General features: G+C 43.8%; 1 protein-coding gene across 5 annotated transcripts in view; it reads left to right on the top strand.

The window, feature by feature from the left end:
- pacs2 (phosphofurin acidic cluster sorting protein 2) overlaps positions 1–24765 on the top strand; it is a 44196-nt gene that overhangs the window by 15501 nt on the left and 3930 nt on the right. The window contains exons 2-25 of one of the 5 annotated variants that reach the window (XM_069535448.1): positions 13322–13409; positions 14012–14101; positions 14315–14440; positions 14542–14704; positions 14986–15059; positions 15257–15337; positions 16151–16207; positions 16305–16462; positions 17116–17206; positions 17535–17606; positions 17901–18025; positions 18167–18299; positions 18466–18570; positions 18805–18911; positions 18992–19146; positions 19298–19408; positions 19582–19690; positions 20421–20453; positions 22450–22494; positions 23129–23171; positions 23262–23304; positions 23462–23597; positions 24160–24380; positions 24611–24724. In XM_069535448.1, the coding sequence (XP_069391549.1) occupies positions 13322–13409; positions 14012–14101; positions 14315–14440; positions 14542–14704; positions 14986–15059; positions 15257–15337; positions 16151–16207; positions 16305–16462; positions 17116–17206; positions 17535–17606; positions 17901–18025; positions 18167–18299; positions 18466–18570; positions 18805–18911; positions 18992–19146; positions 19298–19408; positions 19582–19690; positions 20421–20453; positions 22450–22494; positions 23129–23171; positions 23262–23304; positions 23462–23597; positions 24160–24380; positions 24611–24724 (2480 nt within the window). Of the gene's footprint in view, positions 1–13321; positions 13410–14011; positions 14102–14314; positions 14441–14541; positions 14705–14985; positions 15060–15256; positions 15338–16147; positions 16208–16304; positions 16463–17115; positions 17207–17534; positions 17607–17900; positions 18026–18166; positions 18300–18465; positions 18571–18804; positions 18912–18991; positions 19147–19297; positions 19409–19581; positions 19691–20420; positions 20454–22449; positions 22495–23128; positions 23172–23261; positions 23305–23461; positions 23598–24159; positions 24381–24610; positions 24725–24765 lie in introns of all 5 variants that reach the window. The other 4 variants (XM_069535449.1, XM_069535447.1, XM_069535450.1 and 1 more) reach the window with 4 other exon arrangements.

Genomic DNA, 24765 nt, shown 5'->3' with positions numbered 1-24765 from the left:
TTGACAGGAAGAGAACAAGTCTGTGAATGAACGTGGTACTCACACACTCACACATACACACGCACACAAACACCCCTACCACACCCACACAAACACACACATCCAGTCTCAGCTCTGTCACTGCACTACGTCGTCTCCTCAGCCAGCCGGCAAATCCCACAGCTGAATATTGCATGAGCAGCTGAGCGCTGGAGAACCCCCGGCACACATCTGAAAAAGGGGAAAGATTGATTATAGCGTGTGTGTGTGTGTGTGTGTGTGTGTGTGTGTGTGTGTGTGCCTACCACAGCAAAGCTTGAATTGAACCTTTCTCACCTTTAAACAACTTGCGTGTGTGTCTGTCGCTCTGTTGTCAGTGAGCCTCAGACTGTTAACATTGCAGTGGATATGAGTCGACTCCCACTGGGACCACAGACACTCCACTCTATGCAAATTCATGAGCTTCATTATAACGTTTCCTCAGTTCCTGAGTTTAACCCATCCATTATTCATAGCATTGTGCTTTATTGCTTCGTGGGTACAGATATCTTTGTGAGGACATTTTGGCCGGTCCTCACTTTCTGCGGGGCTCGGGAATATATTACATCACTAAAGCTGCTGTCAGACGTGCTCTGGACTCCACAGTTCCTCGGTATCGTTGAAGGAGGTCCGTGTCCTGGAGAGACGCTCCGCAGTTTCTACAGACTTTATCCACCTGACCTACTGACGTAATGTCCGTAGAAACCCAGGAGAAGTTGATGTGAGAACACAGAAGGGATTCCTCGATGTGTGTTTAACTGTTGTTAAACAGTGTAAATGGGTCAGAGGGACAGATTTCCCTACAGAGATCAAGAATCGTCTAAACTTAACTTGTGCTGACTCAGCTCATTGCTGTCAACACAAAGGTGAGACAGGGACTCTCTGTCTTGGCGGCTTGGTTTGCTTTTCCGATGGCGAGGACTGATATGAGTTGTGCTTTTTTTTTACAATAGGAGCTGTGTAATGGTTCAGAGCCGTCCCTGCAGGGGGTTCTTCTCATTCTGTCCTGATCGGTGTTGACAGGATTCATTATCTCTGTGACGGCAGCTTCATGTGTAATAATGATGGACGTCTGTCTCTTTCACCCTCTGTAGAATGAGAATTGCTGATTCTCTTTAAATAACTGTTTTTGCACTTTATTGCTCTTGTTGAGGGCGAATGAGCGTTTCTCTGTCACAAGCCAGTGTTACATTATAAATTATACAATATATGACTTGATTTTACTTCTCAAATGAAGATATTACATAAAAAAAACTATGACAAGCTTCTAAATTATAATTAAGGCTGCATCCAAACGACTATGTTTTACCTTGAAAACAGTCTTTTCCAATTAAAAAATAATGGTTAAATCTCTGTCCGCACCAACACGTTTTAAAACACATATCGCTTGACCAGGAAGCGTCACGGGAATCGTTGCAGATTATTTTTGTACGCATAAGCATTGTTAAAGGTAGAATTCAGGTGCACAGCTGTGAGCAAAGACATCAGGGTCAGTAACTCTTGTAATGGGTTGTCCATGTCGTGCTCTGGCAGCCTCGGTAGAAAGCTGTTGTAAATTTCTACGTCATTGTTTCCAAACTTCTCAGTTTCTGTGATATATTCTTGAGTAATATTTTGGTGAGTATCTTTCTCCAGCAGCAGTAACTGTGAGCTGCAGTCTGGCAGAAGTCGGAGCTTGAATCCAGAAGCTGGTCTGGCTGTCATCTCTGTTTTTGCACCGTCTAAAATAAGATGCAGCTCCGGTGTGAGACTCTGGAAGTGCTGCCCACTTTCTCTTTCTGTCTGTTCTGTCATTATGTATTTTCTCTTTTCTCCTTTTACTCTCCCTCTCAAAACTTTCTGTTTTCATTCTTTATTATTTTCTCTTTTCTGCTTTCTTCATTTATCTCCCGTCTGACAAACCGTACTTGCAGCCTGACGGATGTTAGTTTGAGCTCAGGGGTCTCTGGGCTGCGTTCCACCACCACCACCACCGCCCCTCTCCCTCCTCCACCTCCCTGCCCTCCATCCCGAAGCTTCCTGGCATCTCTCCCTGTGCCTCGCCGCACATAATGCCAGTCCACAGGGGGAGAGGAAAAGACGAGAAAAGAGTGCAGCCTCATCATCAGTCCCGACCTTTCCCATCTTCAATCAATGTATAGCTTTTACAAATTCAGCGCCTGGCCTCTGGAGAATAAACCCCTTGAATAACGACAGACAGATTTGAGTGTATGGATATGATCCAACCTGAGAGAAAATAATGTTGGTTCACGGTAAAGAAATGAACAAATTGCTTGTATTTCTGTGTAATTCATTCATGTAGAAGGGACATTTTAAATGTAGTTAAGTTTGCTTGAGGTCAATGAGAGGAAGTATCACTCCCCTCTGATAGTCTAAGGAATGTCACAGCTGGATGCTGCAGCATCACGTCCCGATGAAATTCTGCTGACGATGATGATGGTGGATTCAAAAATGTAACTTTAATATATTTAGGTCTAAAGGAAGAAAATCAGTGTCGTCTCCGAGTTAAGTTTTTCTCATTGACTGTATGTAAGGATGGACGAAATGGCGCCTCCATCGCCCCCTGGTGGGTGACTGCAGTACAGGCCATAAACCCCAGCTCCTCCTAGCAAATGGGACATGGGCCAAACTATAAAGTCATGGCTTCATTTCTGGATAGTGAAGTGGAGATGCCCCGTAAATATAAATAATTAAATCTGGTCATGTTGAATTTTGAAATAATCAGCATTTTTATATAATACGAATGAATACTTCTTCTCATACTTCTTCAGCGTAGCAAGTGGATTCATTTCACCACCAGTGTTTAGATGAGTTCAAACTGTCAGTAAATACTTTATGGTTTGTAATTCCTCTTTGTGCTCAGTGTCTGATCCTGCGTCAGATCTCCACCGCTCTCCTCTCACTCACCCTCCGCTCTGTTATTCTCACCAAAGCAGAAACGTCTTGAAAGAAAGAATGCAGCCATGCGTGTTGTTTACCAACCGCGGCCTCTGTCTGCAGCGGGCGAGGCATGTGGCCGAGAAGTCGGTAGCGGTGGTGTTACAGAAGGTGTCGGCATGTCGGTCATTCCTGGCTGAGAGTGTGAAGTATTTGTGGAGTGGGATGTCGCCAGAATGAAGCAGTGAAAGCTCAGCGTGTGTGTGTGTGTGTGTGTGTGTGTGTGTGTGTTCAGATAGCTGGAACACAGTATTCATCTGTAATGTTTGGATCTCAGGTTTCAGGATGGCAGGTCACTGTGTCCCATGTGAACGTTGCTTCCTCCCGTCGTCCATCTTTGATGTCAAAGTGTGTAAAAAGATCCTCCAGTATCAACATGCACGCTGCACTGTAATGTCCAGTTAGCCGCAGTTCCCATAGGAACCCCAAAGTGGAAAGGGTGTGATGGAGGAGGCCGCGTTTCTCCATCAGACACGGGAGACGAGGGCCGACGCTGTCACGAATATCCAAGGTGGGAGCGTGAGGCTTGAGGGAGGGAGGGAGGGAGGGAGGGAGGGCCTCACATTACTGGCAACTGTCAGTCATGGTTCCAGACTTGAACTGAACATTTTCCAGAGGGGCTTTATTTGAGAATGCAAAATGCTCCTGACGTTGTCCAGGACATCTCCTCTCACCCCCCTGGGAAAATGTCAGAGTGAGCGATGGACACAAAACAGAACGAATAGGCAGAATCTCAGGAGGAGAAATAGGAGCCGTCACGCATGAAGAAGATGTCAATATGGAAAGATGACGAGATTTGCAAAGGGTTTGGGTCGACGTCAGAGTAGATGTGCGATGAACAAATGATCCTTACGGCGGATTTTATACGTCATGTCCTGCCTCGTCTCCTGCTGCCCTCTTCTTATGAGAAAGGAAAACTCTGGTTCTTAAAATGGCTGGAGTGACACCAAATCACTCATAAGCGAGTCGGTCCGTTGCACTGAGCGGCAGAGCTTTTAGAAATCCTCACTGGACTGTATCTGATGATGGAGAAAATATTGAACTGCTTCTACACATGTCAGTGTGTGTGGGGGGGGGGGTGCGCGAAGGGGTGGAGGTATGGAGTCGACTCTGCTGGAGACGCTCTTCCCCTCACTGGAAAGATAAATGAGCAGCAATTACGATCTCATTTCAAACATTTGGACGAAGCACAAAGGAAAAAGAAAATATTCGAGGCGTATGGAGCCCATCACGTTCTGCCAGGTGTGCGGAGAATGCAACAGAAAATAATGGAGCATTGATTTTCTTTGTGAAAGTTAATGGCAGTTACATGCATGTATGTATATTGCAGGATGACTCATTCAGACCACGTCAGAGAGCAGGCGGCTTCACTTTGAGGAAACACGTGACAGCTGGTGGACATTTAAGCTGCCACAGGTTTTACATGAACACGACTGTCACAGATTTATTGGACTGAAGGTTTTTTATTTTGAGGAGTGTCCTGCAGCAGGTTTCCTTTTACCATTTATTTTTATGTTTTAATTCCCTTTAAATTGAGACACACATGGAACTGACCTTCGTAAACTTTCAAATGTGTTTATAATATATTCAGCTTATGTGAAACCTGTGATGGCAAACTGAGTTTTTAGTTTAATTGACATTGGTTGATGCAAACGATGAAATGTGGCCAAAATTCAGATTTTTATTTCTAATCAAGTAATTTACAGATATCAAAAAGCCTTGCACCCATTCTACTACATCTAATATAAGAGCAGACGTTTTCTCGCCTCCGCGACTATCATGATTCCCACAGTCGTGAATTATGAGAGAAGTCGTTCTTGTCATCAGCTCTGAAGTGCTTGTTTACAGTATTTTAAATCATCATCTGAAACATAGATTTCTCCACAGAAACGTCAGACTCCGTGGGTCCCTGTGTCAGAACCAAACCTTCCATGTGCCATTTTTAATTCGCTGACAGGTGAAAGATCTGACAGAGAAAAACACTCTTCCTACAGAGCAGCTCCAAGTTTCCTTGTAGTCTCTGGAATAATGGCGTTTCTTAAAATAAACTCCGCTCTCCGCAGCTGAGGAGCTGGCTCAGAGTTTCTATTGAAGACTTGTTTTCATGTGTGTTTTCTCAGTGAGTCAGAAATGGTTTGAATCAGACTGACGGAGTGAAAGACGGACTGAGACGCGGGGGTGTGGGTTTTCTGAACCCCTACAGATGTGAGAATGTAGGTCAGCTCTCTGACACACAACGTTCAGGCTGTGGGAGAAAGTACGAGGTTGCGTGTTGCGGTCGGTTCAGAACGATGATGTCGATTAAAATGCTGGAGTTAATAATAAACACACTCACACTTAGTTTTTCATCAATGCATTTGACTTCAAACACACTGAATCACCAAAGCATGCAAACACAGAAACACATCAAAACAGAAACACAACTGCTTTTCATTTTTTAGGCCAAAATAAAATAATTCTGATTGTAGTATTCTGTTTCCCCACGTTCTAATATCACACATCCACTCATTTAAAAACTCTTTAACCAACTTTCGTCTTTAAGTTTGCATGGAATTGTAGAATTCTGGTAACCATGGCAACAGGACAGTTGGAAACAGACCCGGTCACGAGTTACACTGGCTCCGAGCTGACTTTGAAAAATGTATATTGATCATTTGAATGCTCTGAACAGTGTTTCTCTTTGTTAATGGTCGTGACGTGAGAGCAATGATATATATTGTTGAAACAAATAACAGAAACATGATTTTTGGTAAAGTTATGAATGTAAATGGAGCTGCTCCAGACAAAAAAACGTATTAAAGCCTAATATATGCTTTAAATAAATCAGTTACTGTATCTGCATGATACTAAAATCAAGGAGATGCATTGCTGCTGTTGAGAAATATGAGAAATATGCCAGATCGGACTGGGACTGGTGATTAAAAACACAGAAGAATAGCAAATAAAAACATTTGTGCACTGGAGAAATGAAGGAATGAGGGAAAAACAGAACTTTGGCAGGAGAGAGAGCAAGAAGCTGCAATTTTCCTCCTTTTTTGGCCTTTTCAGTGCAAAATCTGCTCCGAATGTAAACGGTTCAAGCTGCTGGTTTCTCTCCTCCTGCTTTGTTTTGGGACAATAACCGAGTGAAGCTCGTGCGCTGCGTCTCCTATCTCCACGACTCAGGAGACGGTCTCTGAGTGGGATTTGTCTCATATCTGTAGGGTAAATAACGTGTCCTTGTTTGTGTAGAGCTTGAGAAAATGAATGTGGTCATGTGGTCGTGTTTGTCGACACACTGAGAATGTGACGTACGACAGTTTCAGGAACACACAGTGTGTCTGACTGCAGGGGGTCAAACCAGCAGAGAACGTTTACGGCTCATGGTTAATAACCACCTGAAGAGTTTTCTGTGGAAACATTAGCTCTGGACTGTCAACGATCACCTGGTCACAGGGTTCTGGGCTTTAAATGAAACATCACCAGGAAATTCACAATGTAACCAGCAGTTTACAGTTTTTGTTAGAGCTGCGTTACATCTGCGTGGACTGGAGGTTGTTTATTCTAACTGGTTCAAACTGGGTCAAACAACACCTGTAGATTTCTGCTCAATCTTCCCCATGACAGTGCAGAAGTTATCCACCAAGGATTCAAGCGTCATGGAAAGAAAATGTTATTTATCATCTGGACTGTGTCTGAAATCACTCACTTCTCACCACGGCAGTTTGCAGTGCTGTCTGAATGTTTACACCCTGTATAGAATTAGTTTTCCTCTATATAGTGGATGTATTGTGTCTCACAGTGCATCATGAAAAGTAGTGTGGTCACCTACCAAGCTATCTACACCATCATGCATATCATATGCATTGGAAATGGCCGACAGACGAGAGGAGAGAGAAGCACAGCACTCAGTCTTCTTAGTTAGAATATTTGCAACCAGATCCATGAATGATAACCTCCTGGTGGTAATAAAAAGAAATGACTAAAAAGCCTCAGATGTGACTCAGTGAGAGGCGGAGACAAACAGAAAAGAAGTGAGAGACGTTAAATATGTTGAATTTACTCGTGTGGGAAAATACGCACAGTCTCATAAACTAACCTACATTGATATGGTTTGTGGGGGGGCAGCCTCTGAGAGAAGTATTCATACATCACACCGTGGTTTCCATGCGTCACCGAGTCCCACAGTTTGTCTGAAATCTCAGATCTGCTCAACTTTCTGTTTCCAAACAGATTCACTTCTGAGTGAGTTTGAGACGTGGACGCAGTTTTACGTGAGATCGTTGCTCAGCTGCGACAACAAGACGACGAGAAACTGAATAAATGAGACGAATGAACGTGGAGGAGAGAGACATTAATCCGAGCCGCTGCTGCTGCAGTCATGGAAACGTCAGGACAGAAGAAGTGCATCAGTATGATGTGCATCAGATTGTCTCCTAATGCATTCCAGCCCATGAAGGGAGGAGACACACACACACACACACACACACACACACACACACACACACACAGACACACACACCCTCTCACTGCTCTACTTTATTCATAACCGATGGTTGCCTGTTAACCTACATCAGAGGAGGAAGCGTTTCCATGGCAACGCTGGAAATTCATTCAGCGGAGCAGCATCGAACCAACATGAAAACAGAACTGTAACAGAATCATCACGGTGTCAGTGGTCAGCTTTTTTCCGTCAGTGCTGTGATAATGAATGTGTGTGTGTAAGTGCTTCATGTGCAGCATCTGTCGATTTACTGCCGGTTCTTGTGTTTCAAATATTGGAGGTAATCAGATCCTGCTGCGTCTCCTGGTTTGAGCTCGACTCAGCCGGCCTGCTGCGGTTAATCATCATAACTTCAAACTGACCTCAGGGTTGCTGGTGTGAATCCCTCAACAGATTCACTCCAGAGCTAAAGTCTGGAGAGAAACCGTTCGTGGCTCGTTGTGGTCGTGGGAGCGGAGGTTTGAGTATGGAGCTGGGGTCGAGGGGGGAGTTAGCTTAGCATAAAGACTGGAAATGGGGGGAAACGGCTAGCCTTGACTGTAGTGATGCGTTGAACACTTTGGGGCCCAACACAAAAAAAAAAAAGGGAAAAGACAAAACTGTAACGTTACCAGGCATCATGAGACTCACCTGAACCGAACCTGAACCACTGATACCAGACAAACACTGGACACCGCAGATATTAAGACAATTTTTCAATATTTCACACACAAGCGAACGAACCCGGATCAGATTTCTGGTCCAGGACGGAGGAATAAATGTGAAAAGTTTGGTTCAGTAGAATTCGATGCGGTTTTGCGGTGCCAGCTCAGCCAGACTGAGACTTATGCAAGAAGTGAGATGTGGAGGTCAGGAGAGTCGGGATGGTTCTCTGAAATCCTTTTCTTTTTGTCGCTCAGCCCTGAGGTGCTGTCGAACGTCGGGACGTTGGCCTGCGTCCAGTTTCAATTCAGCACGTTCACAAATTGGATTTTCTCTTCAGAGATTGAACGTCTCTTCAGGCTCGATACGTCCTGTCTCTTGTGACGAGATTGAATCTTTTACTTTTTGTCTGAACGCGGAGCAGCAGCGACTCTCCTCCAATCCTTTTACAGAACAGTAGAGTCTGTAATTTTAAATAACACCTGTGAGCTTTCCCTTCTCTCAGCGCGGCTGTGTCATATAATCAAAAATAATGCAGGCAGATCAAATGGTAAATCCTCTAGTTCATCCTTTGCCCTATAGTCTAAGCCTCCAACTCAATCTGTACATAAGCCACATACAGTTCTGCTGCTGTCGGAGGAAACCAGAGTCATTAGTTTGTCATAATTCAGAAGCAGGATTGTTTGTCTGTCTCTTAACTTTTTTATTTATTTCTTTATTTGCATAATGCGATGGAGTATTACTATTCCCATCTAAGATTTGCAAAATGAAGTTGTAATATCTATGTATTAAATCTATATTTAAATAAAGTTTTAATATTATGAGAATAAAGTTTTAATATCATGAGAATAAAGTTTCCATATTACGAGAATAAATATAAAATATTTATATGCTATTTTCACAATATTACAACATTTTTGGTGAAATCTCTGAATCTTCTCGATAAGGCTCTGGACTCTGTTCTTGGATAATAATTCAGTTTTGAAATAGCTTCTTCAAAACTCCTGAAATCAGAATGTTGTTCTTCCTCTCATGTGATGAATGCTTCTGTGTGTGAGTGGACGAACCAGAGGAAACCTGACACACTGCTCACTCATTTCATACGTTGTGTTCGAGCCTCTATTTGAAGTGTGTGTGGGTGAGTGTCGGGGCAGAGGAGCAGGAAGTGGCTGTGTGAAGTCTGGAAATCTCATTACGGATGCAGCACCGCTCCCGTCTTCAGTTTCCATTCTTTCAATATTAACACGAGGAGCTAATCCCGCAGGTGAAGCTGACCCATGTTCTCTGACCCATGTTCTCTGACCTTCCCTTCGCTCTCTGACCCGTCTGATGGCGTTCTCTCGCTCCGCCTGTCAGGACGGGTCAAGGGCGTCGTTTCCGCTGCAGGATTTTATAGGTTTCGGTTGATTTTCTTTATGCGAGTGTCTCGGAACGTTGTTCTCTTACTGTCCAGCTGCTAAAGCCGCCAGGATGCACTTGTCCGAGGGGCCTTCCAGTTTCATCTCGGAGCTTCATGAGGCGCAGCAAGTGTTTGCCCACAAGCTTCGTACAAGAAGAACCACGTTGTGTCTGGAAGCTGGAGCAGATTTACAGCCGGAGAGAAATCATTTGAATTTATATTAAATATTTATGCTTAATATTCTACAAAGATGGAGAACTACAGGTCGATAGATAGATAGATGATGCTTCATGCTGTTCATACTACAGTGAAAACATGATGGTGACAGCAACAAGAAGCTTTTCTTCATTTGTTCCTGTTTATTTAAAACGAGGTTAAGATTCAGAGATGTGATCTGAAATCTATTTTACATCTCAAAAGAACCGCTCATCGTCATCCTCATGTTTGTGTGATGTAAAGTTGGACTACACAGGTTTGATTTGACCTTTGACCTCTGTTGCATGTCTCCTCTCGCAGTCTTTTCTCCACCTGTTAAACGACCTCAGCGTTAAAGCTGCAGTAAGAAGTTAAATATCTCAATAACAATTGTGCACAAATTAACGGGGACCAGAAGTTATTTTGGTCGTCCACTGTCGTCCAGTGAGACCCACAGGTTCCTCATTGACTCTTTTCATCCCAGCCTCAGAGAATTTATATTCATCATCACATTCTAGTGTTGATCTGATCTGACACAGTTCTTCAGGTGATGTTGCTCCACTGTTCCTACGTGTCCGCTTCGCTGGCACCAACACAAATTCCTGCTGGTTTGTTGTTGTTGGCAGACGTAGTGACTGTGACTGTGCTATCGCAGCTCCGCACTGGGTCTGCCGGTCGTCCCCTCGGCGTTTGCCAGAGCATCTGTGCAGAGCTTGGCCGTTGGACGGGGACTTGGCAGGGGCCACGCTACAGGCTGCCGGCCGCGTGTGTCAGCAGAGACGAGTCCCTCTGGGGCTGCAGAGAGGGGACGGAACCGGAAAGGGGACAGGTTTCTCTGCTGCGGCACCGAAGCTGCAGCTGTGCACACACACACACACACACACACAAAGAGGATTTACACAGGAGCGTTTTAAGGAACTTTAGGGGCCGCGGGCAAAATGCAAGTGTGTCATGATCAGAGATGTTATTAAAGCGATCTCAGTGCGACGTCACAACTGGAAAACGTGAATCTAACATTTTCAGGATCTGAATAAACGACGCTGTGTTTATCTCAGTGCTGCAGAACAAGTCTGTAGCTTTTACCATCGAAGCTTCAGATCCACAGGAACGGAGCTATTAACCTTTCAGAGGTCGGTTTGTGCCGAACTCAATTTGATCCAGTAACAGAGTGAACTGAGAATTAGAGGCTGATTTGATGTCACACTGAGCCGTGGGTCGGTTTGTTTCTCTCACCTGAACAAATCGACTCAGGATTTCTTACTGAACTTTGCACATGACAGAATATGACTTTATTATCCAGTCTTCATTTGTTCATGTTCTCCAGCTTTTATTCTGAACACAGAGTTTTGCTGTAACCAGTCAGGAGCAAGTGATGGATTTGTTTTGCTTTGTCATTGTCTCTTATCGCAGAATTAGCATTTATAGGAGCATTTATCTAGAAATATTATATGTCCCCCTGAACTTTCTTGTTCAGTCGCTCTGTTTTCAAGTTTGCAAAACACAAAGCCCACAGTGGACGGCTGTGAGTCGTCCACCAACCAGACGATCGATAGTTGAGACTGAGTCTTTGCAGCCTGGTTCACTAGAGGCTGATGTAAAGTCTCTGGAAGCTAAAATGCTTTTTGGAGAAAATCTACTGCTTTTGGTTGGAAAAAAATAAATAAATCACAGATGTCAGAACAATTAACCTGTAAAAGAGGAAATGTCCCATGTTGAGTTTTAGGTCACTTACTAAAGAGAAATGGGTCAGAAACGCAGATCCGCTTACAAATGAAGTGCTGTTGCATCAGAAACAGGACTTTGTGCAGCTCTTTTCAGCAGATTAGCTCCTCGAGCAAACCAAACCCATTGTTTGGGGATAAAAGAAAATGAAATGTCAAATCTAAAAAATCCCCAAAGCTAAATGTTACTTTTTATCTCAGCGGCACGGAGGCAGATTTAATTTCCACCTCCGCAAACCAACGTCTCTCCACCTATAACATAACTGGCATGGATGGTGCTGTGGGCCTGGAGCCGATGGAAACGAAGCAGAATACAAAGCAGGAGAATGCTGCGTATTGTGCGAGTGCGAATGCAGCGCTGGAGACAATGTGCGCCTTCACTGGCTTGTGTCCATTGTGCCTGGAATTTCTTGGGTCGCGTCTCGGCCCGCAGAAGTGAAAGGTCGTCATTCAGCCGGTCGAGGCCTCTTGAAACCTGCCATTGTCATCTCAGTGTTTTCCTTACAGTCGAGGCTGATTGATTCCCCTCTGCTGCGTCTGTCACTCAGCTAACTGGGTGGGTTTTTGAAAGCCCTCGACTGTTTTCTTTTGTTTCACCTTCCCCGTCAGTGTTTTACCTCCTGTTCTGAAAATAGGAGAATCTGAGAGGGGTAAGTCTTCCTCCAAGGTCGACCCCTCTTCACTCTGAGCGACAGAGGGAATTAGGCGTATTGGTGTCACCTCCACTCTGCACACTTCACTCTCCTGTGGCACTCACGGCAGTTTTGACCCACATCTTTTCCAGCCCGCGTGACAATGAACCTGAACACTGCTGCCGGACGACATTCAATGCCCAGAATAATTCAGGAGTGATGTCATTCTAACCAGCAGCTCCGTCGTGTTCATTTCCCAGGATGATAAATGGCCGGCCTCCAGATTGTGAGCAGCCAGTTTGTCCGGAGCAGCTCTCCTGAATGATTTAATGAAAGGAACTGGAGAATGCATGAAAAGAGAAAGTTCCTTCTTTTTCAAAGTGTGTGAAAAAAACGTGACAGGCTTGTTAAACTCCCCCCCTCCCTTCCCCCCCCTCCCTTCCCGCCCCTCCTCGCCTCTGCTACCCAGAATCCCTAACGACGCCACCCCCGGCTGCCCCGGCACCATCCGGCCTCAGCAGTGGCAGGAATTAGTTCAGTGTGCCGCGACAACCTCGCTTCACATCCACTTGACGGACCAGTGTGGGAATTTTTTAGTTTTTTTTAGATGAGGTTTTTTTTATTTATTTCTCCACTTGCTGATTGATAACAGCACCGGAGATGAATGTGATCAGGCATGAGGAAGAACACGAGGACAGGAAGAGTTTTTTCTACTATGGAGTCCTTAATGGGGCATGGGCAGAAAAGTTAATTTAACTTTTTGTAGAATAAAGTGTTGACAAGAATGTCAGGTACAGTCAGAATGAGATATGAATTCGTCTTGTAAAGTTTAAATCTCGAGATTAAAGTCGAACTAAATCCGGGTTTTTTCTTTAAATTTGCATATTGATAATTATTCATTTTCAGGAAAACCTTCAGGGAAATGTGTTCAAATGTTCACTTACACTCACAAATCAACTGATTGAATTTTACTGGTCAAAGGTCACGTCAGCCTCACAGATCATGTTTTTTACGGCCTCTTGAACATATCTCAGATCTGCCTGTAGGAAATGTCTTCTTGGACTCAAAGATGAACTGATTAGATGTCACTGGTCAAAGGTCAAAGGTCAAAGGTCATGGCGTCACATTGTTGTGAATGCAACATGTCAGGAGCACACCCGGACAGACTGAAGCCGCTCTGGTGCATCCGGTCCGACATGTTTCCTGCCAAACCTCAAATGTTTTGCTGATTTGTAAACAGTTTATATTTAACTGTTTCATAAAAACCTGTTCTGCCTTTTTTTGAATGATGCAGGCTGTGCAGTCTGACTCTGAAGAAGCTGGTCGTGATGAGGGAACTTGATAAAGAGCTGATCTCTGTGGTCATAGCCGTTAAAATCCAGGTACGTTTGTTTGCACACACACACACACACACACACACACATTCAGTGTGTCCCCCTGTCCTGCAGTAAAGTAAAGTAAGGACAGACAAGTTCACCTTCCTCAGTCATTGAAGGAGAGAAAAATACTGATTCACTGCTCATGTTTCAAATCACATTTTGTTGTTATTTATATTCAATGTTCTGTGATGATGAACCCTGTTAGAAGTGAACGTTTTCTAATTTGTTGATGTGTTTTGTGATTTGCACTTCATGGCCGCTGTACCTTCCCTTATATGGTTTAGATATAAACGTGCACAGACTTGAGTTATATTTTTTATATTCCAGTAAACACAACATCGCATCTCGTTCCATCTTCACGCCTCCATGATGGAGACAGTCGTGTCTGGAGTGTTTGTTTCGTTCCCAAAAGGAAAATACAAAAATACTGCAAAATATTTTTGGGGGGTTTGCATTGTGTATATTATAACACACTGTAAATACTGTGGAAAGGGTAGCTTGTGTTTTATAATGAGCTGAATCCTGTTGAATAATGCATGTCCTGCACCTTCGCTGCAAACCGAATTCAACTCAAACCTTTATTTACGTGTTTATTTTATTTACAGGGCTCCAAAAGGATTCTGAGGTCCCATGAGATAGTGCTGCCCCCCAGTGGCTCAGTGGAGACAGATCTGGCTCTCACCTTCTCACTACAGGTACGAGACAAATCTCCAGGAAGCTGTTTGTTGATAATCAACACTCGATGAATTAAAAGCTTGCAGCTCATTGTTTAATGTTTCGTACTGTGCTATTTTAATTAAGAATGTGTGGGAGACATATTATTATCACTTGGTCTTTTCATGGGATTAACTGAAAAAATAATTAAAATAAAGAATCATTTGTATATTTTCTTTTTCCTCCACGTCCAGTACCCGCACTTCTTAAAACGAGAAGGAAACAAGCTGCAGATCATGCTGCAGCGGCGGAAGAGGTACAAGAACCGAACCATCTTGGGCTACAAGACTCTGGCGGTGGGATCTATCGACATGGCCGAGGTACACGCTGCTGCAGTCTCTGTCTATATTGTCTGAAGAATCCGAGAGTGAGCGCAGATGAAGCAGTGAATCATTCATCACCCATTTTCCTCCTCTCCCAGGTGATGCAGCACCCGACCGAGGGAGGCCAGGTCCTGCCTCTCTGCAGCAACCAGAAAGACATGCTGGGGAAGGTGGCGGAGATCTGGATCTTTTCTCTGTCCAGTCAGCCGATAGACCACGAGGAGGCGGCCCTGCAGGACGGACAGAAGATCAAATGCTCCGGTACACTCTCATTACCCCCGCTGATCTGAGGTTCAAACAGCACGGGGCCGTCATAATCACCTAATATTCTCAAGAGCTGGAACAGAGGAGGGATCACAGGGTTCAGGACGGGGTTTTTTTCCCTCTGTTCTCATGCAGAAAAGCAATAAAATGAAGTCGTCCTGCACGTTGTGTATTTTTAGAACCTGGCTGCGTGTCAAATTTAAAAAGGGGGTGGCTGAAATATTCATGAGACATCTTCTACACTCCAGCATTTAATCACCTGACTTCTTCTGCTTCAGATAACTACTCGGAGGAGGAGTACGAGAGCTTCTCCTCGGAGCAGGAGGCCAGCGACGACGCCGTGCAGGCACAGGTGAGTCCGACTGGGAGTCATGAGACAAAACGCTCCTTGGCGTCATCCTGCTCCGTGGTTCACGATAACGCTGAGGTTGGAATGGAACAGCTGTACTTGCTCTGCATCATGTGCTGAGGGCAACTTAAGGACGTAGAAGAGTTAATAATGTAGCAGGAGGTGTTTTCATCGAGACTGATTGTAACTTGTGTTTTCAGGATCTGGAGGACGATGAGTACGATGTGAGGAAGCCAAAGAAGCAGAGGAGGTCGATTGTGAGGACGCCCTCCATCACCAGAGTAAGAACCACGCTGGGTTTAAAGGAAGTGAATCCAGTTATTCTGTCAGCTGGTGCAGGAGAAACGTCACACACACGAGTGACAACAACGTAAACCGACAGAACAGCTTCAGAGCTTCTTCTCTTGAATCATCATCATTCGTAAAGATCGTGACCTTGTGGCTGCTCTGGCTCACGTTCTAACCCCAGAGAAAACATAGCAGGGCATTTATTTGAATGTAAACACTCTATTGTGATATGCAAGGTAGAGGAAAGAGAACACATCAATCTGTTACCTATAGTTTGAAATAAGTGTTTAAAGACACTGATCTTGAGAAGGTAACAGCCAGTTACAGAAAACTTAAACAGGTTTTTTGAATATCTACAGGTCTGTGGTTATAACAGAAGAATCTGATATCAGGTCCAGACGCTTCGCACCAGTTTTTCCTGGTTACCCCTCAGTGAGTCCATCTTTTATGGGACTCATTAGCAGGTGGTTGAATGCTAACGCGGTGTATTAAACACCTTTTAATGAGCTGCAGTGAGACTCAGCTTCAGTGGGTTTTTTTGCTTGGGGATGAGACGGCGTTATCGTGTGAGCAGAAGCAGGAAGTGACAAGGCCCCAGAAAGCAGATGAAGCATGATGATGTGTGATTATTGATTTACATGAACACACACACGGTAAAATCGATCCGCAGCCGACGCTGCAAATGTGTCTGGTGCCGGTGAGATCAGTGCAGTGGAGGAGCTGCAGCTGTTTTCTCTCCGTGAGGAATCAGAACTAGGTCACACTCTGACTTGTGCTTGTGTGTTTATTCTCCTGTGTTTTAGCAGCAGAACTTTAAGCAGCGAGTGGTGGCTCTTCTGAAGCGGTTCAGAGTTTCAGATGAGGTGGGTGTTTTCTCCAGATGCTGCTACGTCTACTGGGAGTCAAGTCTTCCTTTGTGCCTCCACTAAAGATGTGATTCCTCTGCATGTGTGTGTGAAGGTGCTGGACTCGGAGCAGGACCCTGCAGAGCCGCCTCCTGAGGTGGAGGAGGACCTGGACCTGGACTTGGACAGCGTGGAGTTTGAGAACCCCAGTGACAGCGGCCCAGAGCTGGATGATGACGACAGCGTCCTCAGTACGCCCAAACCCAAACTCAAGTGGGTGGCACAAAGTTTTCATGTTGAATACATCAAAACATCCAAACACCGACAGATGAATTTAACAGTGCTTCAGTCATTTCACATTGACTTCTGTAAACTTTCAAATACAAAGAATGATGATATCAACACACTATAGGCTGCAATATATCCTCACATTCATGCTTGTGTATAGTTTAAGTTCTAAACACGCAGGATCCTTCGCTTCCCATCATGCAATTCTTTGTTTCATGTCAGACTCCACATCTCCGGTTTCTAACGCTGGCTTTCTCCCAAGCTCGAGTTGTAACGTCCCCCGAGTAATATCCTCCCACTTTAGAGAGCAGCTCCAGAGCAGCAGAAGACATTAACCAACCGAGGCCTCATCTCGACTGGTGAATTAAGTTTACTGAGTAAAAAGCAGCTTGAGAGGGACGGTTTATTTTAACCAGCTAAAGGTTCAAGATAAAGATTTAGCGGTACTGTTCTCACGTACTACAGTTAGCGTCTCTTGGGCCACATACAGCAGATTCCTTTGCGTCCTCCCCACTGTCCCTCTTTCACACGCTTAATCTGTCCCGTCAATAAAAGCAAAGAATGTCCAGAAAACATTTGATCCACAGAGGACTCCTCGTATCTGTCAGTAAACCAGACGTGCTTGTTTTCTCTCTCAGGCCGTACTTCGAGGGTCTCTCCCTCTCCAGCTCTCAAACTGAGATCGGCAGCATCCACAGCAGCCGGAGCCACAGGGAGCCTCCGAGCCCGGTGAGACCAGAGTCCCTCCGACGCACACTTCTAAATACCATGATCCGTTTCCCTTCAGCATTTCAACACCACTGTGAAACAGCTGGAGTCAGACCAGTGTAACCTCCGATGAGCCTCTGGAGCAGGAAGGTGTTTAATTGTCCTGCTCAGGCTAAGTTTAAGTTAAGTTTACTCAGTCATGTGATCAGCAGCTTGTTTACGAGACTCTAGGACTTCTGTTCTGTTGAACCCAGAATCCTTCACGCTTTAGTCTGTGTGAAATAAAAACTCCCAGGATTCCATCAAAGCCAGGTAATGTTTATTATTCCTGCAAAATCTCTCGTTCCAGATTGACCCAGATAAAACCAAGTGCGGCGGAGGCAAGTTTCCAGATGATAGTGTGTCCGATAACGTCTCCTTTGTGAGTACAAACCCTGAGAGCTGCTTCATAAGAAACTTCAATAACACCAGTGCTAATATGAAGGTCAATGTTTTAAAGAAAACGACAATCGAGAACTAGAAACTGCACATTTGCTTTGTTCCGCTCCGCACAACTGTGTAATCTGTACAGCTGCAGATATAACAACGTGATGAAAAACAGCTCATGTCCCGTCGAAACATTTTAGTTGTGTAAAAGTTCAGTTTGTTGTTTTGAAATTAAAAACACATGAACACATCTGTTAGCTCTCAACTCATATTTGAGGTTTTCCCTCAGGAGCAGCCGGAGGCGGTGACTCCCACCACGGAGCTGGAGATGGACAACATGGACACATTTCTAGAGAGACTGCCGCCGAGTGGCAAGATGACCAAGACAGAGTCTCTTATCATTTCGTCCAACAGGTGAGAAGCAAATCCTGAAATCACTTCCTTTTAAAGCTGATATGAGTGTAAAGCATGAAAATAACAGCTGGCTGTTTTAAAATGATGGTGAACAGAGTTTTTAAAGGAGAAGGATAGTGAGTGTGTGTTGTCCGTTGTCAGGCAGGAGCCGAAGTTGGCCGGCAGACGAGGCAGGAGCACGTCGCTGAAGGAGCGTCAGCCCAGCAGGCCACTGAACGAGAGGGCCAACAGCCTGGACAACGAGCGGTCCCTGGACACACGCTGCCACCTACAGGTATGAAGGGAGCGCTCCCAACCACAGACACTCTGAGGTCAGTGGCTGGGCCTCACTGACGCATGATGTTTAGATGCTTCATCTCCTGCTCACTGGTAAAACATCAACATTTTACATCCGGAGACTAAAGTGAGGATTATGTGTTTGGGTATTTTTTCCTCCTAAGATCCCAAGAAAGACAGTTTACGACCAACTGAACCACATCCTGGTGTCTGATAACCACCTCCCTGACAGCATCATCCTCATCAACACGTCGGACTGGCAGGGCCAGGTAACATCAAACAACATCAAACAACCATTTCACTGTATTTATACTTGAATAAGTTTATTATCTATATTGTATAATGACCTTTCAGTCCCATATAATAAAAAAAAGATTATGAGGTTTATGAAATATAACAGATAGCAGATGGTTAAAGCAATAAATTTCCTTTTTCACCATCATGTTTGTGATCAAATCAAACACTCTTCAGTTTCACTCATTCGTCGCCTCTTCTCCTCCCAGTATCTTTCAGACATGCTTCAAAACCACCATCTACCCGTGGTGTGCACCTGCACCACCGCAGACATCCAGGCTGCGTTCAACACCATCGTCTCCCGCATACAGAGATTGTGAGTCTGAGTGAATGATGGTTGATAAGAACATTTCATTTGTGGCTGTAACTTTTGTGAATCTTATTTTTATTTTTTAGTTGTAACTGTAACTCCCAGACGCCCATCCCCATAAAGATAGCCGTGGCCGGAGCGCAGCACTACCTCAGTGCAGTCCTGAGGCTTTTTGTGGACCATCTTTCCCATAAGACCCCTGACTGGCTCGGATACATGAGGTTCCTCATCATCCCTTTAGGTCAGTGACAGGCCAACACTAACGTTGGAGTGGTTTTTTTGTTAGTTATGTCATTTTGGAAATATTTAAAAGTGGATGAGGAATATATAGGACGTAGAAAATATTCCCGATCCTTATACAGACTGACTGCATGTTGTTTAATTTCCTTTAGGTGCACATCCAGTCTCAAAATATCTCGGCACTATTGACTATCGATACAACAGTTTGTTCCAGGACGCTGCCTGGAGGGACCTGTTCCTCAGGCCAGAAGCTCCTGTTGTTGGTGGGCTCTTTTGTCTTATTGACTTTTAAACTACAGAACACTGTTTTGTGCATAGAGAACATTCACAACAATGATAACTGGTCACGTTTGCTGCAGAGTTAGAGGAAATACATCTTGCATTTTTAATACATAAGGTTATATACTGTCAGTGTTAATCCGTGTGTCCCGTGCAGCCCAGGAGAATCCAGACGTGGTCTCGAGGGTCACTCAGTACATGGTGGGAGCTAACGGAGCTCACCAGCTTCCCATCGCAGAGGCCATGCTCACCTACAAACAGAAGAGGTACATGTCCTCACGTTATTCTGCAGAGACCTGAGATGTGTTTGTGTTTAGAAGGTTTCCTCTTACAAATGCTTCGAATGCAGATCTGTTTCAGAGATCGTTTTTCACAAGGGGATTGAACTTGTGTGTAAGAGATGAACTCCTCCTGCTGTGTTCGCTGCCTTTTCAAAATGCATTTCAAACGGTTCGGGACATTATTTACTTATTCGTGCAAATTTGCAACAAAAGCAAAGTAAATAAGTTTTGCTATTTTATAATGGTACAAAAAACATGGAGGTATACAGCCGTGCAGTGAACTCAATACACCTCCACTAAAGAGTATTAATGGCAGTACTCGAGATATTTATAGATATTCGAGATATAAGAACAAAGATTTTACAGCACAAAGATTAGAAATAGGAGAAAAGAGCTAGACGGACTAATTAAAGTTTAAAATGTGGTTTTGACACTTTAACATGGTTTTGTATGAATGAAGGAAACAAGATAGAATGAGGGAATGATAAATACGTTCACCTCTAATATTACATGTACAAATACTGCGAGTTCTGTCGTCCATTTACTTGTTTTATATCCCCTCTTGAAGAACAGGTCAAAGTTTGAATATGTTTGTGTGGAGGTGTTGTGGTGTGACGTGGTGCAGTCTGTCTAAACATCAGCGTCTCTGTATCACCACGTGTGTGAATAACTCGTTTGACCTTTTTGTTTTATGTTTTCTTTTCTTTCTTTGAAGGAAAAAGAGCTTTCATTTTGATTTTGCAGTAAGGTATTGTGGTCGATTGAGTTTGTCTCTCATGTAGCCCGATGATTTCATGCCGTTTCCTCTCCAACCCTCCCAGTCTCCTGGAGCTTGCCACTTTACCAGCTGCTTACAAAGGGTTTTTTGTTTTTGCCGTTAACAGCCTCTCTATAAAAGATGTGTATCTGCCGTTCAGACCTCAGACCAGAGGACACGGTTCTTGAACTAATTAAAAAGCTGCACCGGGCCAAGTTTTTATTGAGAGGTTTTATGAGATGATGCAATAGAGACAAGACGTTTTCATTTTTCTCTCAATATGGTTTGCAGGAAAATACAAACTTCATCCAAACAAAAGCTGAACTCGTGACGTTAAACTCCTCGTTAAACTTTGTTGGGAGCTATCGATTACGAATCAGTCACAATATCATGTTATAGAGTCAAAAATACAAGTGCTCAATATTGAAATTTCCTTCTTGAAGGAATAGTTCAGCATTTTGGAGAAAGTATTTGTTCGCTTCAGACTTGAGGTGAGAACTTCAGTGCCAGTTATTTTACCTTGACATGAAGACTGGAAACAGGGGGAGTACAAAGGTATACCCACTGATTAACATGTTGTATATCCATATGTCTGTTTAATCTGTACAAAACCTGGAAGTAACCTGAAGTTATCTGCGTCATAATCCTCCATACACTTGTTTTAGTTCGGATTATGTCCTGGATTCTTTCCCTGTTTCGAGTCTTAAAGTTTAAGTGAGTTTTCTAAAATGTCAAAATGTACTATTCCTATAAGGACTTGTGCGATAGTCTCAATGCAACATCTGTGACAGTTTCTAAATATTTTTTCTCTCCTGTTATTATTCAAAAGATAAATTATTCTGAAAATATGCTGATAAAGTGGCAGGAGACCAAAAACCAATCACGTCTGTCCTCCCTCCTCTGGAGATGTTTGTTTCGTCCTCTCTGCTCTGTCCTCTGCATCATCATGTGCTTCTGGCCATCATGTCTGTCTGTCCTCTGTCCTGTTAGATGTAAGATGCCTGCACGTTGTCACTAAAACAACAACGTCACAGTGCGAATAACTTTATCCTCTGTAGTGAAGTTATTAAAGCTATATGTTGGGTTTAATCTAGTCTAATACGAACATCAAACATATGATTCACTGTAATGTCTGCCTCTTCTTCGGCCTGTTTAAAAAATGAATCTCTTCATGTTCATCTTCTCCTCTTTTATGTTTAAATGAAGCTTATATTACTGGGCGTGTAGCAGAGCTGAGCGTCACATACAGGGAAGCATTGTCACTTATTTATAAAAGATCATCAATAATTCACATGTAGGAAAAAAGGTTTTTGATAAATAGGATGAATAAATCACATGTATCAAGAGATTCCACATATTTAATACAGCAAAGTGTTCATAACTGATGAAACTGACCTTTATCAATCTTATTTATTAGATGATATATAGAAACCAAACTGGAGAAAAGGAGGGTATATTCTCTGCTATAGACAATAAAATGATATAATCAAAGAAATATAGTAAAACTGGTGACAAGACATTTGGAAAGTGACTTCAAACTAAATAAATGTTATTCTTGTTTGACAAAAAAATCTAAAAAGCTCCACCGAATTCACACAATCATAGATATCAGTCCTCTAAATATCTAAATAAATGTTTGTCTCATCAAGATCCATAATTTATTTTATCAAGATTAAAGACCAAACTATAACTTCTAGCAGTTTTACGAACACTGGCCCTGACCTGTTTTCTGAAAAGTGCATGTGTAATGTCTGTAGTTTGATTCCCCCGACATGGATTGACGTGCATGTGCATCTTAGATAAATACAATGGGCAGAAATCACGTGTTCTGTCAAACTCCATCTTTGCCGAGCGCGATGAACGCAGATCGCTGGCACAGCAGGCAGACATCTGGCTTCTTCTCTGTGGCTGCGCTGAGGCTGATGTTGTGTTGGAAAACAAACTGATTCCTGGACTGTCTTCTCTCTTCTCTCCCCTCCTCCTGTAGTCTCTCTGTTTCTTCCCTGGGGGGGCGATGGCAGGTTTCTTCAAGGCAAGAGCAACAACCTTTCACGTCATGTCAAACATAGAAGTACAGAAACAACTCCATTCTGGCTATTTTTCTGGTCACGGCCGGGAAAATAGTTCATAGTGTAGAAGGCTTGTAAGCGTGCATGCACTACCTATCCCAGGTAGTGCATGTGAGGTTTTAAATGTAGGTTGATGCTCTTCCTTCTTCCTCCCGGACTTGCTGCCTCCTGAATGCCCCCCGCTGACTTTACTCTGGGAGATCTGCTCCGTCTCTGCAGCGATTGGACGTTTTTTGTCGGAGGCCGACAGTTTGCATGTTTTCTCTCTGCTTCTCCAGCTACAATCAGGGGCCTGCAGTCGGGAGCGTGGATCTGTTTGAGTGCAGCATGCTCTGTTGATTGTGTTTGCATACTTTACATGCAATGGGAAACCGCAGTATTTCCAGATGCGATGCACTGGAAATCAGCAGCAGTCTACACTCACAAGTTGAACTGATCTTAGTGTTATTAACCCTAGATGCCATTTCTTTTCAATTCTCATCTTTTAATTTTCACAGAATGGTTTTAAGTTCTTTTACTCTCTATCAGATTTGTCATTCAAACAAGGCAAATAAAATGTTCTTCTTGTTGTTGCGTCTTTTCACTGCCTCTCCACAGCCCCGATGAGGACTCGTGTCAGAAATTCATCCCTTTCATTGGGGTGAGTCTCGTCCTTTTCCCTTTAAATCCAGCTTTGGTTCAGTCTTTGTCCAGCTCATATAAATGTTTCTCTTCCTTTGTAAATCTTCAGATGGTGAAAGTTGGCATCGTGGAGCAGACGTCTGCGGCATCAGGTCAGCCATCGTAGAATACAAATAAAATGCATCTGGGGTTAGAGGGGAGGATCCAAACTGTTTGTGTTGGTGCAAATATTGGTCTAAATTGAAAACGAATGTCTTACAGTTACAGTTTTAGTTCCAGAATGATCCTCTGTATCGTTTGGTTCCTCAGGAGACTCTGATGATGCAGCACCTCTGGGCTCCTCGCTGCTCTCCTCCACGCCTCCACAAATATCTCCTGCACTCAAAGAGGCGTCGCCCACCCCGCCCTCCTCTCCGTCCGTCAACTCCAGCTTCTGTGCTTACAGGTAAGACACAAAGAGACATTTCAGCAAAACCAGGCGTTAAAAGAGCTTGTTACCTATTGTTACAGGTTTTCACAGCACTTCATTTTAATGTTTTTAGAATCTGGAGCAATTAACCTATAGCCAGCATGATGCAAGAAAACTACAACGATGGCAGTAAAGTCCTGAAAGTACACAACCTGACATATGTTCTGTAGCATGATGTGTTTTTTGATTATTTCCTATCTCATGATTCCGTTAGTATTTGGAATCCTTGATTCAGATTGTTATTTAAATTAAATAAGAAATAAATTATTTCATTTGTTATAATCGTTTTATCATGTGAAGGTAAAATATTATGAACAAATCATGATTATTTATAAAATGCTTTATGAAATGTGTTAAAAGTGAAGTAAAATCTTATTTTTCATTGTGTTTGCTGTGTCACGTTGCTATTTCCTCCCCAGATCCTCACATTTACCTGCTTTAACGCTTTATAATGCATTTTGTAGAATTCCAAAATGAAAACTACTTGCACAGTATGGACTTTACTGCTTTGCTGTATTGACTCTACTGCTCTCTGTAGCTCTGGCAGTCATGCGGAGCTGATGGGGCTTCAGGTGGACTACTGGGTGGCTCCGACAGAAAGGAAGAAAGATGTAGAGAAGCGAGATTCCTCCTCCAAAAATACTCTGAAGTGCAATTTCCGCTCGCTGCAGGTCAGCCGGCTGCCACTGGGAGGCGCTGAGCCGAGCACCCAGCCCACCATGTCCATGACAGTGGTAACCAAGGAGAAGAATAAGAAGGGTAAGCTCTGTGTTGTCCAGGTGGGAGGATGCATGCATGAGGATTTTCACACTGTTGTTATTCTCTTATCCACCTTGAAATCATCTGCACATTGGATATTCACAGGACTGAGATCGAGTCCTTTTCTCAGTCCGACTCCAAACATGACACCCGAAGCTCAAACGTCATCACATTTCAATCCTCAGTTACTCACAGCATGAATCTCTGTCGCCCCCCCCCCCCCCCCCCAGTCATGTTCCTGCCAAAAAAGAGCAAAGACAAGGAGGTGGAGTCGAAGAGTCAAGTGATCGAGGGCATCAGCCGCCTCATCTGCACTGCCAAGCAACAGCAGACCATGCTGAGAGGTAACGTTCCCCCTCAACTGTCCACACAGGGACCCCAGATG

Source organism: Paralichthys olivaceus, chromosome 12 (assembly GCF_024713975.1).
Source record: "Paralichthys olivaceus isolate ysfri-2021 chromosome 12, ASM2471397v2, whole genome shotgun sequence".
Classification (NCBI taxonomy): Eukaryota; Metazoa; Chordata; class Actinopteri; order Pleuronectiformes; family Paralichthyidae; genus Paralichthys; species Paralichthys olivaceus.
The sequence above is the reverse complement of the archived record's forward strand: the minus strand, read 5'-3'. Positions and strand labels throughout refer to the sequence as shown.